A 17,192-nucleotide genomic window follows, 5' to 3' on the forward strand; every position below is an offset into this window, starting at 1 on the left:
GCAATTTGACTTAACTTTAAAGGAAAGAGCATTGGTACTGAGGCCTGGTTAGCAAGGCTCAGTACACTAACAGGTCGAAAACGACAGCATCTGACAACAGAAAGTGTAGGGGGGTGACCATCCAAAAAGGGGCACTTTACAACAGTGTGCTTACTGTCTCTGCATTGTAGGGACACTCCATTAAATGGCAATGTCAGTGTGCTTACTGTCAGTGTGCTTACTGCCATTAAATGTCAATGTAAAAGTATGACCTAGTGCGCAACTCCAGTTCCCTAGGGTCCACAGACTTCAGATTCACAGCAAGGTACACTGTAACCTGTATGAAAAGAATAATGCAGTAGGTTACAAAAGCATAGTTGTACAACTTATGGGTCATCCAGGAATGACATCTTTCTCTGACTCAGCTCAAGGTAAGGGCCCAGTATTGCTCTGTCTAGCTGCCCGAGCAGGGCCTTGTATCAATCAGCCAGCTGATCTTCAAATGCCAGCTGGAGAAGCCCTGTAAGGAATGTTGGGGAGGAGGGGCTGAGACTCTCAAAGCACATGTGTGCGTTACTACTGGCTGCCGCCATTTTGAGCTATTCCAAAAGACTTTGCACGAAGAAGGGGACAGGGGAAAGGAAGTGATGTGGTACATCTGGATTGTCCAGAGGTGCAGGCCTGCTGGTCACTTCTGCACACACTTGAAAGGTCTTGCACAGGGGAGGGCTCTCTCTCTTGGCTGTGCTTCCCTGCAGAACACTGGGACTGAAGACGGGCATCATGGACAACTGGAAAGAAGAACCCCCTGACTACCCACTGGGCAAGGACTCTGCCCCTGAATGACTTCAGACCCAGCGAGACACATTCCAGGCCCAGGTAAGCTGGCCCCTTACCCCACATAAGGAGCAGTTGGACTGGGCTAGTGCAAGGAGAGCACGCAGCCCAGAAAAAAAGGAAGGCGTCCAGATGAAAGGCTGGCGCAGGGAGTCAGTGGGTCTGGCACCTTCCAATGAGGGAACCTTCTAGGCCAGGAGGCCTGATGAAAGTGCTTCTGGTGGCAAGGGCTCGCCACCAGGTGCAAAATGATGCCAAGGGCATCAGAAACGGCCCTGGGGTCGATATAGCGATGTGGGAAGGTCTGCGACATTTGACCTTTTTCTGAGCGAAAAAGGTTGGCTTTTGAAGTCCGTGGGGCTTCACTGCTGCTTGATATGCTTCCCCTGGGGTGGGCCAGGGCCCGGGGACTTCCCCCAAGAAGAAGAAGAGCTGGGGGAGTGCCATCGCACTCCCCTTGCAGCAGAAGAAGGGGCCCCAGACCCCATGCTGGGGCCGATGGAAGGATGCTGTTGCATCCCCGTGAAGGTGGCCGATGGCTGTGGGCGGGGCCAGAGAGTGAAGATGAAGCTGGGGGCGCTGTTGCGCCCCAGTGAAGTCTGCCGAGTTGAGCCCTAGACCCCATCCTGGGACCCCGCACAGAAGTGAAGACAAGGGACACGGTCACGCCCCCGTAAAGGTTCCCCCAGAGGCCCCGGAGCCCTTCCCGGGGTCTCTGCACCGAAGAAAATGCTGGGGAATGTCGTTGCACTCCTCGTGAAGATACCAATGGAGGCCGGGACAGAACCCAACTCTGGGGCCCTGAGCAGCAGGAAGGCTGGGGAAAGTGCTGGTGCACTCCCCTGGGTGGCCTGCGGTCCCCACTCCCAGTGCTCGGCGCTGTTGTTGGGAAAGGGCAGGAGACGGCTACTGTGCACGTCTGCCAGCAGGAGCGGGCAGTCCAAAAAGAGGGTGCTGGCTCCCACAGCAGTCCGGGGAGCCGACCAGAGCACCCAGGGGTGTGCTTCACAAGCTGTCTTCCACGGAAGAGGCATCACCGTCTGGGTGGAAACCAACCCCCCAAACACAATGGCAGCCGGGGTGGGTTCCCCGTGCTGCCTTCCGAAGAAACACCAATGCAGGGGGTGTCCGGGTGGGACTGGACACACCCACACAAAGAGAAATGCCGTGCAAGGCCACAGGAAGAAATGGCAAATGAAAGCGAAGTGGCTCTCCCTGGCACAGTTGGAGAGCTGCTCATCAAATATGCACCATGCACCACAATGCCTTGCGAGGCACAACGTTCTCCTCAGCTCCATACCCAGCTTGTGCTAGCCCCAGGAAGAAGGGATCACCACCAACAGAATTCCCATTGGTAGGGGGACCTGCAGGAGCAGCTCAGCCTCCCCCATTGCAAGGATTTGTGTCCCCACTCTAGGATGGGTGAGACAGGAGAATGATAACCCCCCAAAGGGTTCAATATATTCATCAGGACTTTTCTGCTGGAAACTCTGTTCTTTGTTGGTGGAACAGTACCCTCTTGGGTCAAAATGCTGTAATTGCTAACATTTTACAGCAAGACTAAAAAGGTGTGGTTCCAGTAGGAAGACCATAAGTATGGCTTGTGAAAGCTCATATGACTAGGCACACTCTAGGGGTGCAGGATGGTGTCACACAATATTTATCAAGAGTAATCGGAAAGTAATCCTAACAGCACCAATTATTCAAACATGCATACACATGTTCTTGTTCATGTTATTTGAGTAATGAGACTGACAGCCATCACTGATCAAAGTAGATGTACTTTATTGCAAGATTTAGGTGCTCTCATGCCAAGTTATAGTCAAATATTGCAGTGAAATAGAAGTCAATGTTTTTCCATCGGGTTGTGGGATTCTATTTCCCCTCAGACGGAGGCAAGAATGATTATGCAATGACATCTAAAAGAAATTCCATCAACTTGTGTATATTTGTAAATTGTTGCATAGTATTGAGTAGTGTGTGTGTAATAAATGTACTTTCACTTTATCAACAGAAAAAGCACAGACTAAACTATTATTTATTGTTATTCTTGGGTACTCGAAAATGGCGATTAATAGCCCACATCACCTCCCTTGAGTAAGCCTTGAACTGTTCTGCAACGCTACCCCATAAGAGTGAAGCGCTACAATGGGGTGTTTGGTTCCCAGTGGTGGGTGATCGAGTGCGGACCCATTACTTGTGCAAGACCCACCTTCCAACACTGCATCACAACATTAACTGGTAAAATCCCCTTACTCTTGCTTGCCTTTGCTGACTGTCTTCTTTCCTTCTTTCCTTTCAGTATCACCTGAGATCACTAACCAGCTGTCAGCTGGGGCAATCGCAGGCATTGTGGTTGGCGTGGTGGCCTTACTGGTGCTGATAGGAATCGCAATATTCTTCATTGTGAGAAAAACAAAAGGTGAGTAAGGGCTCAGAAGATGATGAGACTGACATGTTACGGGGTAGCTGAAAGTTCAAGGTCTGGCACTTGTATTAAACCAGATGATTGCAGGATTCCTTCTTTTTCAAGGAAATGGGTTTCCTCCTTGGAGAGTCTGCTGGCAACAGTCTAAATATTCCCCTTAACTAAGGCCAGTTCTACAGCTGCACACTCCATGTATGGGTATGTATGTAGAGTGTAATTTAAGGAAGAGAGGTTCACTCAGTCAGTTAGAGATTGCGAGTATGAGCAAATCTTTCAAACATTGGCACAGACCCTGTCCAAACACCCCTTGCATCACCTGCATTCTGTAGAGGTCAAGGAGCTTCAGTTCAGTGTTTGTGTCCTTGAAGCCAACAAATGTTCAACAAGTGGGAAACCCTTGTGGAAGAGCAACGACGGACACACATGGGGTTGAGAGCCCAACGTAAATATGTCAGGACTTCCAACACCACATCTGCCAGCTTTTCTCCTGTCTGACCCACCATGTATGTCATGAGATACTAGACAGGAAATATATACCAATGCCCAGCACAATGTGGTGGTCATACTCAGAGCACATCGTTTGCTATTTTTAAAGGAAAGATTAGTCATATGTGTGATTATGATGAGTGCTCTGACTGTGGAAAATGTAAACAATGATGATGAATCCCTCAGTCCCCATGCCACGGTGGGCTGTCTGCCACCAAGAGAGTGAAAGCTGTAGCCCTGGTGATAAACTCCAAATGAGCTCAGAAACCTGTGTCACCTTTCTGGTGTGCACCAATACTTAATCCAGTTGACCACTCATTCCAGACCCATTTTACTTCAATCCTCACTACATCAAGCGAAGAGCATATGGTTTCTGCTGGCACCTTCCAGCACAAATACAATCCAGAGAGGAGTTTTCCTCTTTCTATATGTGCTGCAAAATGCAGAACACATGGAAAGAGGAACAAACAAGGTGAAATAAAAATATTTCTTGTCATTATGCCTGCTCTTGAGAGGAGTAAGATTTTTCAGCTGCCCAAGGTTTGCATGATTAAGTAAATCTGAAGCAGTGCCAAACATCCATGAGGGTTGCATGGGAACACCCACCTTAATGCTCATGGAACTCCTTCCTGATGCAGTGTAAGGCAACACATCGATTTGCGCTGCTTTGCCTTAACCCATATCTATGAGGCCATGAAAAGCCATGCAAAGTGGTTTTGTGTGACCTCGTAGATATGGGTTTGCACTATGTGCAGGCTGTGCAGGCGGCTTGGTAATATGCCCATAGTGCTCCTTCCTCCACAAAACAAACCTAACAATGCAGACACCCTCGCACTATGGTCTGTGCCATGCCGATGGAGGCTAGAGTGCACATATGTGAAGATCCAAAAATGTGTGAGCGCTGAGTGAGTGTGCTCACCCAGCAGAGTCACCATTGACCTAAACACTTAGGTTAGTTTGATTTAGGGCAGGTCACTTCTGGTCTCTTCTGGGGGCTAAAGAGGGCTTCTGACACCACTCCCTGTGCTGGTTGAATGCTGCCACACTGGCAGGGTCAGAAGTTGGGCAGACCAGCATCGTTACATCAGGGATCAGGCTTAGACCTACTCTTTGGACAATGGGAGAGCTCAGCTACACATTCAGAAGGAACTGCAGCGGGTTCAAGCGGGTCAGCCTCAATGGAGATCCATAAGGCCAACTTTAGGACGGTGCACCCCATCAACCTGCACCTAACACTGAGTTTGGTTGGGGGGGTGCTGTGTTTAAAAATAACTTATGGGTTTAAAAGCATGTGAACTTCCTTGTGCCAGTTCAGCAACTATAAAAATGTCAAGATAACTCTGGTGATTAATGTTATTGCTGGTGAGAGATTAGAATTTTGCCTAGTGGCAGTTTTGATTCATCATGAAGTAGCAGAGGGATAATGTGCCTGCTGCAAAGAAAGTGTACCATACAGATCACAAAACTGAGTGTGAGTGAACTATGAGTAGCACTTTAAAAAAATTGCATGTATGTCAAAGACAGGCTATGTCGTGATGAGGGGCACTAGGAAGGAAATCTGACGAGGTGGTCATGGAGGGGGGGGGGGCGGCGCAGAAAAAGACTGTAGAATGAGGCACCACCGTGCTAAAGCTGGTCTTGGAGTTCCATATAGTGGATGTCCATCTTATATCCCATCTCAGTCATGGGCAGCAGCTTCTGTTCATGAGTTCAGAGCATTCACAATGATCAGTCAAATTTGGGCAGATTTTGCCTTCTGTGAAAGGATGTTAAGTAGCAAACGCCCGCGCTTCCGCAGAATCCATTGTGAAGACTGATACCAAGGTGAGACCGAGAAGGTACATTCTGTTGTGCCCTCTGTTGGCAGGAAACCTTGTGTATTGCCTTCCAGACAGAGGCAACATCTTAAGTAGGGTAGAGTCCAGAGCTGTTCCAATTACCTAAGTCAGGGGTTCCCAACGTCCTCAGGGTGCCCGGGATAGCTTAGAAAATTAAATAATATTAACTTGTTTATAAAGTATATATAAATTAGGTGGCTAAATGTACAACTGAAAATTTTAAAACCGTCAATGTCAAGAAATTTGTACTTGGAGGCTAAAAATTAAATTAGTCTCCCAGACTGATTCGTAGGAGCAGAGCAGGTGCATCAAACAGAATATAGTATGGACGATGTGAGGCTTCACTTAAATTTGTAAAAGCTCTAACTCTTCTATTAAAATCACATTGTGTATTTTTAATTTATATTTATTTACAAATTAAATAAAATATGTTATAATTTGTGTATGTGTTTGATGGATATTTGTTACTGTATTTTTTGTGGTTCAAACCAACGACAGTGTTCAGGACGGGGCCCCCCGCTTCCAGAAATGATTCAGTGGGGGACCCGGGGTTCCCATAATGCTAAAGTGGAGGGTCCTTGGATTCCAATAATGATTCAGTGGGGTACCCCGGGTTCCAGTAAAGTCAAAAGGTTGAGGAGCACTGTCCTACATCAGTCCAAATGATTTGCTACAGTGCACATGAATGCACTGTTGGTGCTACTGCACACTCCCTTCTGTGAGAGGGACATAGGAAAACAGATAACATTTAAAAGTTGAAAATATTTCAAAATAACTATTTGAAACAGGATAGCATGAAAACAGTTACTGTAGCAAAATTAAATAATCAAACACAGTTCACAGTGTGATTACAAAACATCGTCATTTCTAATTTTTTTTAATGAATTGATAGCAATTTACAAGAGTAAGAAGAGTCCCTCCCGCCCCTGATTGCCACTTCAACCTCAGGCATTTCTTAATGGCTTATTCTTAGTTGTGAGTTATGAGATAACTTGAATTACCACACATATGTTTTGACACCAAAATCTGCATGGTATTCCCAAATAAATCTTAATTTGCTGTTCCTCTTTGGAGCTGGATTTTATCAAATGAAATAAAATGCTTAGCTAGACCTTCAAAAGTTAAGAATTCACAATACTTTCCTTAAATGTGGGGTTGTTTGTCATGTTCCTCATCTTCTCTTCAGTCTCAAATATCCAATAATGCCTTACTTTAAAGGCCCCTGAATATGTCCCTGTTGGTGCAGGAGCTGAAATTTTGAGCTTGGCTATATTTAAAGTATTTAATAAATATCAGATGTGTTAAATACCTCAACCTTCATTATATTTCAGCAGGGCAAACCTGTCAAATTTACCAGAGGAAAAGCATACATTATTTACTGTTATCGTGCGTTTTGGTATGTTAAACCTCAAAATCACTGTGTAATTCCCTCACAGTCATAATAGGTGCTATTTATTGCACCCAATAAATAACATACCCAGTGTTATGGTATCTATCAGGTGCAATAAATATCACTTATGCTCGTAATCAGGGCCTTAATAGTAGTACGGAAATGAATCTTTGTGCATTTCAATCCATAATACATTTCAATGTACTTCAATATATTCCAAGTTAGACTCATTTGCCCTTGACAATGAGTAAATAATTCTAGATTCTTCTACTATTCTTGTGACACACAAGGATGAGCAGAAACTCCCTCTTTGTGCCAACAGAATGTGTGTGTTTGGTGTATTATTTAGTGTATGTTATGTAGTGTTCTGTATCATTAGTTGTTTCCCACCCAGGCACTTGAAGGATATTCCACTCTAACTATGTAAATTCTTTCTGCAGATAAAGTGCCAGAAACTAAGAACAGGTGAGAGTCTCTATAACTCAGCCCTTCAGACAGTATTCATTCATTGCTCAAGTTCAGTCACTTGTGGAAACATCTGGTTCTTTCTGTATTGAACTGACACATCTATTCTCTCCCTCCAATCTTCTTCATTTTATGTGTGTGTGTCTGTGTGTGTTTGTGGGTGTATGTCTGTGCATGTGTGTGTCTGCATGTGTGTGTATGTGTGTGTCCGTGTGTGTGTGCCGGTGTCTGTGTGTGTCTGTGTGTCTGTGTGTGTGGTGTGTGTGTGTGTGTGGGTGTGTGGTGCAGTGTCAAGATGGGACCTGTTACTGGCAGGACCACCCCCAACCTCTTTCTGTTGGGTGATCTTGCGCAGTGACAGTTGAATACCTAACAGTGGAGCCAAGAGTGAAGATAAGTTAATAATGAAGTGACCTCACCTCATGTCAAGTGAGCCAGTGAGAGAACTCCCCTGCAGTAAAATAATGTGCCCCATGAGGCATTGCATCATATGTTCTTTATTAAATAATTACCAACTGTTCCATCACAATGAAGATCCTGTAGGTCACTGTCACTTTGTTAGAGATTCAAGTGGATTAATCAATCCTCTTCATTTCACACCACACTTTACTGAATTTCAATACAACATTGCATTTTTGCCTTGAAAGAGCTCTAGTGTGTGCATGATTGAGCAAAATACACATCTCCTGGTCATTTATTGTCTATTTCGTCATACCCGCAAGTGTATGTTTTCAATTCATTAGTCAAGCAGATGAAATAAAGAGAGAGAAGATAACAACTTCTCTTTGCTTTGAATTTCATCCTTCGTTATACCACTGGAGTGTGATATAGGCTGTTTCACCTTTTCTATTCTCCAGTTTTATGTGTCAGCTTCTAAATACAGTTCTTAAAAATTCTATTAGTACTTAAGTCATCACCAGCACATTTACTGTAAAGTTCTCTAACAAAGGTGCAGACATAGAAGCCTGAGTGGTATCCCAGGCAGACTGACTCTGAGAGGAGGTCGTAGAGGGGAAGCTAGCTCAGGCTTAGAAGAACAGAGCCCTTGCTCTAAAACCATGAGAACCAGAACTGAGAGTGCATGGTGAGTGCAGATAAAAGAGCCTCTCTCAATCTGAATGACATGGAACCCAGACAGTATTCATCTCACAGGACCGTCTCTTTGGGAGGTGTCTTCAGGTACATGCTTAAAACACACATTCCACAGTTCAGCCTGACAAAAACTTCTGCCACATCACCACCACACTTAGGGAACTCCATTAGCTCCCCTTGCTGACCCACATTATGTATTCAAAACCAGCTGCATTACCTCCAACACCCTCACCATTGGCATGTCTGCCTATTTAGCTGTCAAGCTCACCATCTCTGATGGGCCTCATCACACCCACAGCTAGGACACCATCAGACTGGAGACAAAGAAGTGGAAAAATATAAAAACAAATTAACATGCCTTCCCCAAATATGCATCCAAGATGTAGAACGCCATTCCTGTATCCATTACAACTGTCCAAACCCTGCTCTAGTACTACCTAAGGACACACCTCTTCAGAAATGACCAATCGTCTACTTTCACTCTTAGAATCCAGCTACCAATCCAATCACTCCATGACTGTGTATTTACGTTTGACAATGCCTAGCACGTTTTTCTTTTGTGGCTAGCTTTGCAGTACAGAAATACCAGATGTGTACACATATTCAGTGGTCACTTTGTACAGTCACCCTAGGCACTTACAGACAAAGCCGCACCCACCATTCAGAGCAGAGGCATCACATACACAGATCCCCTGAATATCGAACCCAGAGGAGTGAATGGACACAATATCTGGAACAAAATGTATAAATATCAACAGGTAAACCCAGATTTCCGATGTCTATACTGACGTGGTACTTATATCTCCAAGTTATGTAGATGTGGAGTTAGAAATAGTAAATCTACGCTTCATGATGTGCTCTTACCTTTCAATATTTTGTCCTTCGATATTCTAGAGGTTTAAATAAAGTAGTACAATTGGACACACACACACATACACACACAAATCCACACACCCACACACCTACCACATACACGCATGCACGCACACACATGCATAAACACACACACACACACACATATGCCATACACCCACATGCCCCCACACCCTACACACACACACACACCACACACACATCTCTAAGCATTGTAGATACTTCCTCATTTCGGGTCACCAGCTGGTATCATGGACTCTCTAGTCTTAATTTTCCCTGGTAGAGAGAGGCCTCCCAATTTACTGAAAGTGCCCCTGTGGAAACCATTGAATTTACAGACCATGACGATCTGATTAAATGCTGGTCCACGAAGTCAACATATTAGGCAACCTTCTCAGTGGTTCATACCACAATAGTTCCTTGATGACAAGAAATGATAAAAAACTACAGTGGTATAAGTCCACTCACTCTAACCCTAGCTCTCATGACGTCAAGATCACACAGGCATGAAGGTTTCTCCGGTGGTTACATCATGATCTTGTGTGTGTCCTCCCTCTCATCTGCATGAACTTCCATTCTCTGTTGTCAGCTTCACCCCACCTGCTTTGTGATTGAAATGGTTAAAGAGAGAACAGTCTGTAATTAACATTATGTCTGTTTCTAGATCCAACACTGGAAAATCCCTGGAAGGTACAGTATTCATCCTCTTTTATTGGTTACGAAAAGGTTGGGCAAAGGGAAATAGGGAGCCAAACGGGTACAAATTAAGACCCAGAAAAAGAAAAAAAGTAAACATCAAAAATGTTAATGGCAAGTGTTGAAATAAGTTGGCCTATGAGGTGAGCATGGCAGAGAGACATATAGATACAAGGAGCATTCCCAGATGCATACATAAAAATAAGAAGGCAGGTTTTTGGTAGGCTCTGTGTTTGCTTGGGGCGTCCATAGGTCAGAAATTATATGTATTAGGTCTGGTGTTACCTGAGACCTTTTGATTGTACTAAAATTATATGTAAGACCTTTCAGCCAGCTCTCTTCATCCATTGGTGTGCTGATGTGAGATTCACATTTCGCTTCCACCCACTACAGCACAGAGCATAGGGCAGTGGGTCAGCCTACTTCAGCCACTGGATAACTTCACTTTAAAGGACTGCATGTGGCTCAGTCACGGCTGGTGACTTGGAAAAAAGGCGGGCTGGGGCGGGGGGAATAAAACAAAAGTAAAAAATAAATAAATAATAACAACTTACCTGAGCGTCATTGTCGCTCTCCGCCGCAATCTGCTGCACTGTAGGCTCCCAGCCTGCCCTACAGCCAATCATGACACTGCTCAAAGTAGCGTTATGATTGGCTGGAGCGCCCTGGTTGGGCACTCCAACGCAAACTGGGAGCCTGTGCAGGTTCTCTCCAACTTGGCAACAGAGTGCCAGGTTGGAGAGAGCTCTTTTGAGCATTTGTGTTTGGCCTGCCTGAGACGGCCGGCCAAACAAACATGCGCACTGAGTGGAGTGCTCTGTGCACTCCCCTCACTGCTTGTCACCCCCATAACCCCGGCCCCTTTAAAAATAAAACGATAATAAACCTAGTTTATTATCATTTTATTTTTAAAGGTTTGCAGCTCCTGCTGCTTGCCACCCCTGATGTAGCCCTTTCACAGGGAGAACATCCGTGCACACAGGGTAGTTCCCTTCATTGTCAGTGTTTTTGTTGTTTTTAGTTGATAATTACTGTAGCATTGTCTTTGTGTTTAAAGCCTGATGTGACAGCAGGATGCTTCTCATGTGAGCACAGGGCACATTCCAGCTGTACCAGATCCCATCTCCTCCTTTTTGGAGTGACCTTCTTTATCTGACAGCAGCTTTTTCACTTCAACTCACATAAACTCTGAATATAGGCTCAGCAGTGGGTTCGTTCTTTCTTCCTTCCTTCCTTTCTATCTTCCTTTCTTTCTTCCTTTCTTTCTTTCTTTCTTTCTTTCTTTCTTTCTTTCTTTCTTTCTTTCTTTCTTTCTTTCTTTCTTTCTTTCTTTCTTTCTTTCTTTCTTTCTTTCTTTCTTCCCCTCTTTCTTTCTTCCCCTCTTTCTTTCTTCCCCTCTTTCTTTCTTTCTTCCCCTCTTTCTTTCTTTCTTTCTTTCTTTCTTTCTTTCTTTCTTTCTTTCTTTCTTTCTTTCTTCCCCCCCTTCTAGGAGGCAAAGGACTCACCTCCTCTTCCTCAGACAACCGTGGTTAGCGTGTGAGGGGATCTTGTACGGTCCAGATTCACACTCCTTCAGAAGGACTGGCTCCTGCAGGCACTGGAGGGTCTGTGTTTCCTCCTCTCAAGTGCTATCGCATTCTGATTTGTGATTGGTTGTGCACGGGCACTACTTCTATCTCCCAAAGAAGTCTGCCAGCTCTCTAGGCTTCTTCTGCCCGGAGAGTTCATGGATTCATGATCATGGAAGGTGCCTGATATCGTAAGCACTGCATGCCACCTTTTGGGGACTTCCGATTGTTCAGCAGAGCCCACAGAATGTCATTATAGGGCTAGCACCACTAGGCTGTTGACGTCATTCAATCCTTGAGGCCTACCACATAAAATGTTTTTAGCCGCATCTGAGCTTTCTGCTGGTTGAACAGAGGCCAGGGTGCCTGGTACGTCTCTGAACAACACAAAGACTATATAATTCGCCCAGTAGAACCTCAGTTTGTTGCTTCCTGTGCATTCAGCTCCGCAGTGGACTCACCTTAGTATGCAGATGGTGGGGCGATGACCAGTGGTGCACGCTAGAGTGCCACCAATCAGAGGGAATGATAGGTAACACGCTAGATGTGCTGTGAACTCCATGCAGTAAGTGCTGACCAATAGTTTTGTGTTGATGTGGCAGCCTCTAAGTACAGCAAAAGCCAAGCTATAATTAGTGAAGCATGTGCAGTGGCACCGGGCCCCAGCATTTGTGAGCCCTCCTTCCCCCAAGTTATGGCTGTCTTACTATCTTACCTTAGGACAGAGTCTTATAGTGAACCAACACCAGTGGAATTCAACTTTACAAAAAATATACAATCTCAACAAGTGGGGCGTTGAGATAGCCACAGTTTACACCTCATAGGAAGGCGGCTCCCTCATTAGTCCATAGTGGGAGCTCTTCTCCTTGTTCAAGATATAAACAGGATGTGCCGAAAGGAGGCAGATGCTGTCCCTTCAGCTTTACCTGCACCTCACCTGTCTGATGGATGAAACTATTCCAGAGTGGTAGCTGCCAGCCTCTTGAATTTACTAATGCTTTTTTTTGTAATGTTATTGTAAGTTTTTTTTACCAGTCAGTAGAGAAAGTTGAAAAGAGAGATACAAAGGCTTGCAAATATAGATAGATAGATAGATAGATAGATAGATAGATAGATAGATAGATAGATAGATAGATAGATCAGGAAATTTGACTAAACAGCACAGCTTCAATTAGTAATACAATAGTTAAATGTCTATATAAGCATAAAGAATACTGAAAGAGAACTAGAAAGACGTACAAGCAGGACATACAGACGGAACTGACTCAAAAGTATAACTGCAGTCCTCTGTTAAAATACATACCAACATGCCATAGAGGAATGCGGTCATAAATGCACTTCGTTGCATTTAATCTAAAAAGAGGATAACTTCATATAAAACAGATTAAAATCAACACAATCTGGCATGCTCAGAAACTGAAGCAGTCAGATAAACAAATGCCACTGCAAAAGGAATTTACAGCAACATTAGCAGGGGACAGGAACTGATAAAGCCGAAATGTGCCCTGTGATCACAGAACAAACTGGTCAAAAGACCCTATCACTAAGACAACACTAAACTTATAATAAAATAAAAACAGAGATTCTGGCACTTAAGAGAACAAGCTTGAGTGTGATGTGCTCCTTGTGAAAGAGAAAAATGCAGTCTTTCAAACTGAAGTAAGTCAGCGGCTGAAGTGAGCTGACCACTTGCACCCACCTTCCAATCAATCAATCATTTGTAGAGTGCACCACTATCACCCCTGGGGGTTTCTGGGTGCTGGGGTATGAAGTCTACGTCAAAGAGCCAGGTCTTGTGTTTCTTCCTGAAGTCTTCTAGGGAGAGTGCTGTATGAAGGTGGAGGAGCAGGTCGTTCCAGGTGTTGGCAGCGATGTGGCAGAAGGAGCGGCCACTGCTGTGGCTGTGACAGATTCAGGGTGTGTGTGAGGGCCAGAGTACTGGAGGAGTCTGGGAGGTTAATGGAAGTTCAGTCGGTGGTTGATGTAGGTTGGTCCTTGGTTTTGTAAGGCCCTGTATGTATGCGCTGGGCTCTTGAACTGGCATCTCTTATGGATAGGGAGCTAGTGGAGGACTGGGGTGAGGTGGGGGATAGTGTGGGCACATTTGGAGAGGTCCAGAATGAGTCGAGCTGACACGTTCTGTATGGTGTAGAGTCTTTTGAGGAGATGAATGGAGATGCCGATGTAGAGTGTGTTGCCGTAGTCGAGGCGGCTGGTGACAAGGGCCTGGGTGACGGTTTTCCTGGTGTTGACTGGAGTCCATCTGAAAATCCTGCATAGCATGTGTAAGTGTAGAAGCAGGAGGAGGTGGCTGTGTTGATTTGTGTGGATAGGGATCCAGTGGGGGACTCAAAGGTGGGGGGGTGATATGGGCACATTTGGGGAGGTTCAGAATGAGTCAAGCTGATGTGTTCTGTATGGACTGGAGTCTTTTGAGGAGCTGGGTGGACATGATGGAGTAAAGAGTGATGCTGTAGTCAAAGCTGCTGGTGATAAGGGTCTGGGAGACTATTTTCCTGGTGTTGACTGGAATCCATCTGAAAATCCTGTGTAGCATGTGGAGATTGTGGAAGCAGGAGGATGCAACTGCATTGATTTGTTACTTCATAGTCAGTTCACTGTTGGGCGATGATGCTGAAGTTTTGTATGTGGTCAGTGGGGGTGGGTCCAAGTTCGGATGCCCACCAGCTGTGGTCCCAGATGGATGTGTAAACTTTGGGACTTCTGTTTTGTTGGAGTTGAGCTTGAGGCAGTTTGCCTTCATCCGTTTGGATACATTAGTCATGACGTCGTAGGAAATGGTCCTGTTTGTGGGTGTGTCTTCAGCAAGAAGATGAGCTGTGTATCGTTTACGTAGGATGTGATGTTGAGTCTGTGGAATCTGACGATGTCCACCACAGTGGTCATGTAGGTGTTGGGCTCGGGGATGATCCTTGGGGTATGCTGTATATGATATCTTTGGGTTCGGAGTGAAGGGAGGCAGCCGGATACTCTGGGTGCATCTGTGAGGAAGGAGGTGATCCATGTAAGGGCGTTTGCTTGTATGCCTATGCTGTGGAGTCTGTTGATGATGGTGTTGTGGGATACGATGTTGAATGCTCTCCTCCCCCCCAGCGCCTTGAGACCCTCATGGGTGAGTAGCCGCGCTTTACAAATTCTGATTGATTGATTGTTTGATTGAATGCTGCTGAGAGGTCCCAGAGGATCAGGGCCACGGTCTCCCCATGATTGAGGAGTGCTCAGATGAAGTCTGTGGCTGAGATGAGTGGAGTCTCTGTGCTGTGTTTGTCTCAGAATCCTGACTGGAAGATGTCAAGCAGCGAAATCAGACGATAATTTTTGTGTTTGCTGGGGTCGGCATATATTTTTTTAGGAAGGGTCCATTTGTCTGGGGAGACTGCTATGGTGATGGAGGTGTGTAGGAGATGGATGAGTGCAGTGCTGATGTGGTTGGTTCTGAGGTTGAAGAAGTGGTGGGGTCATGAGTGAGAGGGTGCTCCATGATGGCTGAGGTGGATTAAGAAGTGTGCAGTGTCCAGGTGGTGATTGTTCATCTGATATGCTCTGGTTGGTAAGGGTTGCTGAGGTTGAGGACTGTGAGTTGGGGGCCGAAGTTGTTGTACATTGTCAACCAATCAATACACATTTGTATAGTGCAAGCTATCACCCCGCGGGTATCTGGGAGCTGTGCATTTGTCCTTAGAGCCAGGTCTTAAGCTTCTCCCTTAGATCCGTCAGTGAGGTGGATGTCCATAGGTGGGGTGAGCAGGTGGTTCCAGGCTTTTGCAGTGATGTATGAGAAGGCGCGGCCACCACAGTGGCTATGACTTGTGCAGGGGTGTATGAGGGCAAGAGAGGTGGAGCTGAGGTGTCTGGAGAGTTGGTGGAACTTCAGACATTGCATAATGAAAGAGGGTCCGAGGTTATGGAGGGCCTTGTAGGCATGGGTGAGGATTATGAATTGGCATCTCTTCTAGATGGGGAGCCAGTGGAGGTTCCTCGGGTGAGGGGTGATGTGAGTGTATCTGAGGGCACGTGGCTCCATCAGTGGCCCCACCAGTTTTACTGGAGTGTCTCCTCAGAGGGTATGTGGCTCCATCGGTGGCCTCATCAGTCTTACTGGACTGTTTCCTCAGAGGCACATGGCCAGCAGATCCATGTTCATGTGGTACCCTGCCTGCAGTAGTAGAAATGTTCTTTAGAGACAGTCACTGAGTGCACACAGATCTTACAGGCTCAAGTCTCAGACGCCCTGAGTTCACACATAACTTACAGGCTCAAGTCTCAGAGTCCCTGAGTTCACATGTATCTTACAGCTTCGTAAGGCATCTTGTGGTAAGTTTGTACTATTTCATTCTTCACTTTCTAAATACGGGATCCCCTTTCCCTTCAGAGTGGGTATCCCCACACTTCAGTCAATATTGGCCCCTGCTGTGCCCTCCAATAAGGCTGTTTCTGACCTGATGTCGACTGACCTTTTTCTTCTTTTTTAATAGCTGTTTCTCCTTATTCAACTGTCTTGGACAAGGTTGCTCAAAAGGGTAAGTAGCAGTTTGTATGTTTTAAGCATGTCCTTCACTATTGTCATGCGGTTGGCATGTCCTTACCATGTTCTCAAGGTGCAATGACATGAGCATAGATGTGTGGTTGTGGAAGGATGTGGCAAGCCTTATGGTGCTTGTGCTCCCATCAGTTTTACTGGACTGTTTCCTCAGAGACATGTGGCCCCATCAGCTTACTGGACTGTCGCATCAGAAGCAGTGTCTCCATCAGGTTTACTAGACTGTCTCCTCAGAGGCGCGTGGCCCCATCAGTGGCCAACGGTTTTAATGGACTGTCTCATCAGAAGCAGTATCTCCATCAGGTTTACTAGACTGTCTCCTCAGAGGCACGTGGCCCCATCAGTGGTTCCATCAGTTTTACTGGAGTGTCTCCTCAGAGGCACGTGGCTCATTAGTTTTACTGGACTGTCTCTTTAGAGGGTCGTGGGCCCAATCAGTTTTACTGTAATGTCTCCTCAGAAGTAATTGTCCTCATCAGTTTTACTGGACTGTCTTCTCAGAGGCAGCAGTTTTACTAGCCCTCTCTTCATAGTCACGTGGCCAATCAGTTTTACTGGATTGTTTCCTCAGAAGCACGTGGCTCCATCAGTTTTATTACACTCTCTTCAGAGGCATATAGCCCCATCAGTTTTACCAGTCTGTCTCCTCAGAGACACGTGGTCCCATCAGTTTTACTAGACTGTCCCCTCAGAGACACGTTGTCCTCTCAGTTATACTGGACTGTCTCCTCAGGGACACATGGCTGCATCCGTTTTACTGGACTGTCTCCTCTGAGGCACAGGGCCCCATCAGTGGCTCCATCAGTTTTACTGGAGTATCCCCTCAGAGGCACGTCGCTCCATCAGTGGCTCTTTCAGTGGCTCCATCAGTTTTACTTGAGTGTCTCCTCAAAGGCACATGGATACATCAGTGGCTCCATCAGTTTTACTGTAGTGTCTCCTCAGAGGCACATGGATACATCAGTGGCTCCATCAGTTT

The 17,192-nt window shown here is 45.8% G+C and overlaps 1 protein-coding gene across 2 annotated transcripts in view; it reads left to right on the forward strand.

Moving 5' to 3' along the window:
• Positions 1 to 17,192, forward strand: part of LOC138246665 (carcinoembryonic antigen-related cell adhesion molecule 16-like) — a 207,751-nt gene that overhangs the window by 144,267 nt on the left and 46,292 nt on the right. For both annotated transcript variants that reach the window (XM_069201410.1, XM_069201411.1), the window contains exons 8-11: positions 3,119 to 3,238; positions 7,399 to 7,423; positions 10,053 to 10,078; positions 16,149 to 16,193. In XM_069201410.1, the coding sequence (XP_069057511.1) occupies positions 3,119 to 3,238; positions 7,399 to 7,423; positions 10,053 to 10,078; positions 16,149 to 16,193 (216 nt within the window). The remainder of the gene's footprint in view (positions 1 to 3,118; positions 3,239 to 7,398; positions 7,424 to 10,052; positions 10,079 to 16,148; positions 16,194 to 17,192) is intronic.

This window comes from Pleurodeles waltl, chromosome 7 (assembly GCF_031143425.1).
Source record: "Pleurodeles waltl isolate 20211129_DDA chromosome 7, aPleWal1.hap1.20221129, whole genome shotgun sequence".
Taxonomy (NCBI): domain Eukaryota; kingdom Metazoa; phylum Chordata; class Amphibia; order Caudata; family Salamandridae; genus Pleurodeles; species Pleurodeles waltl.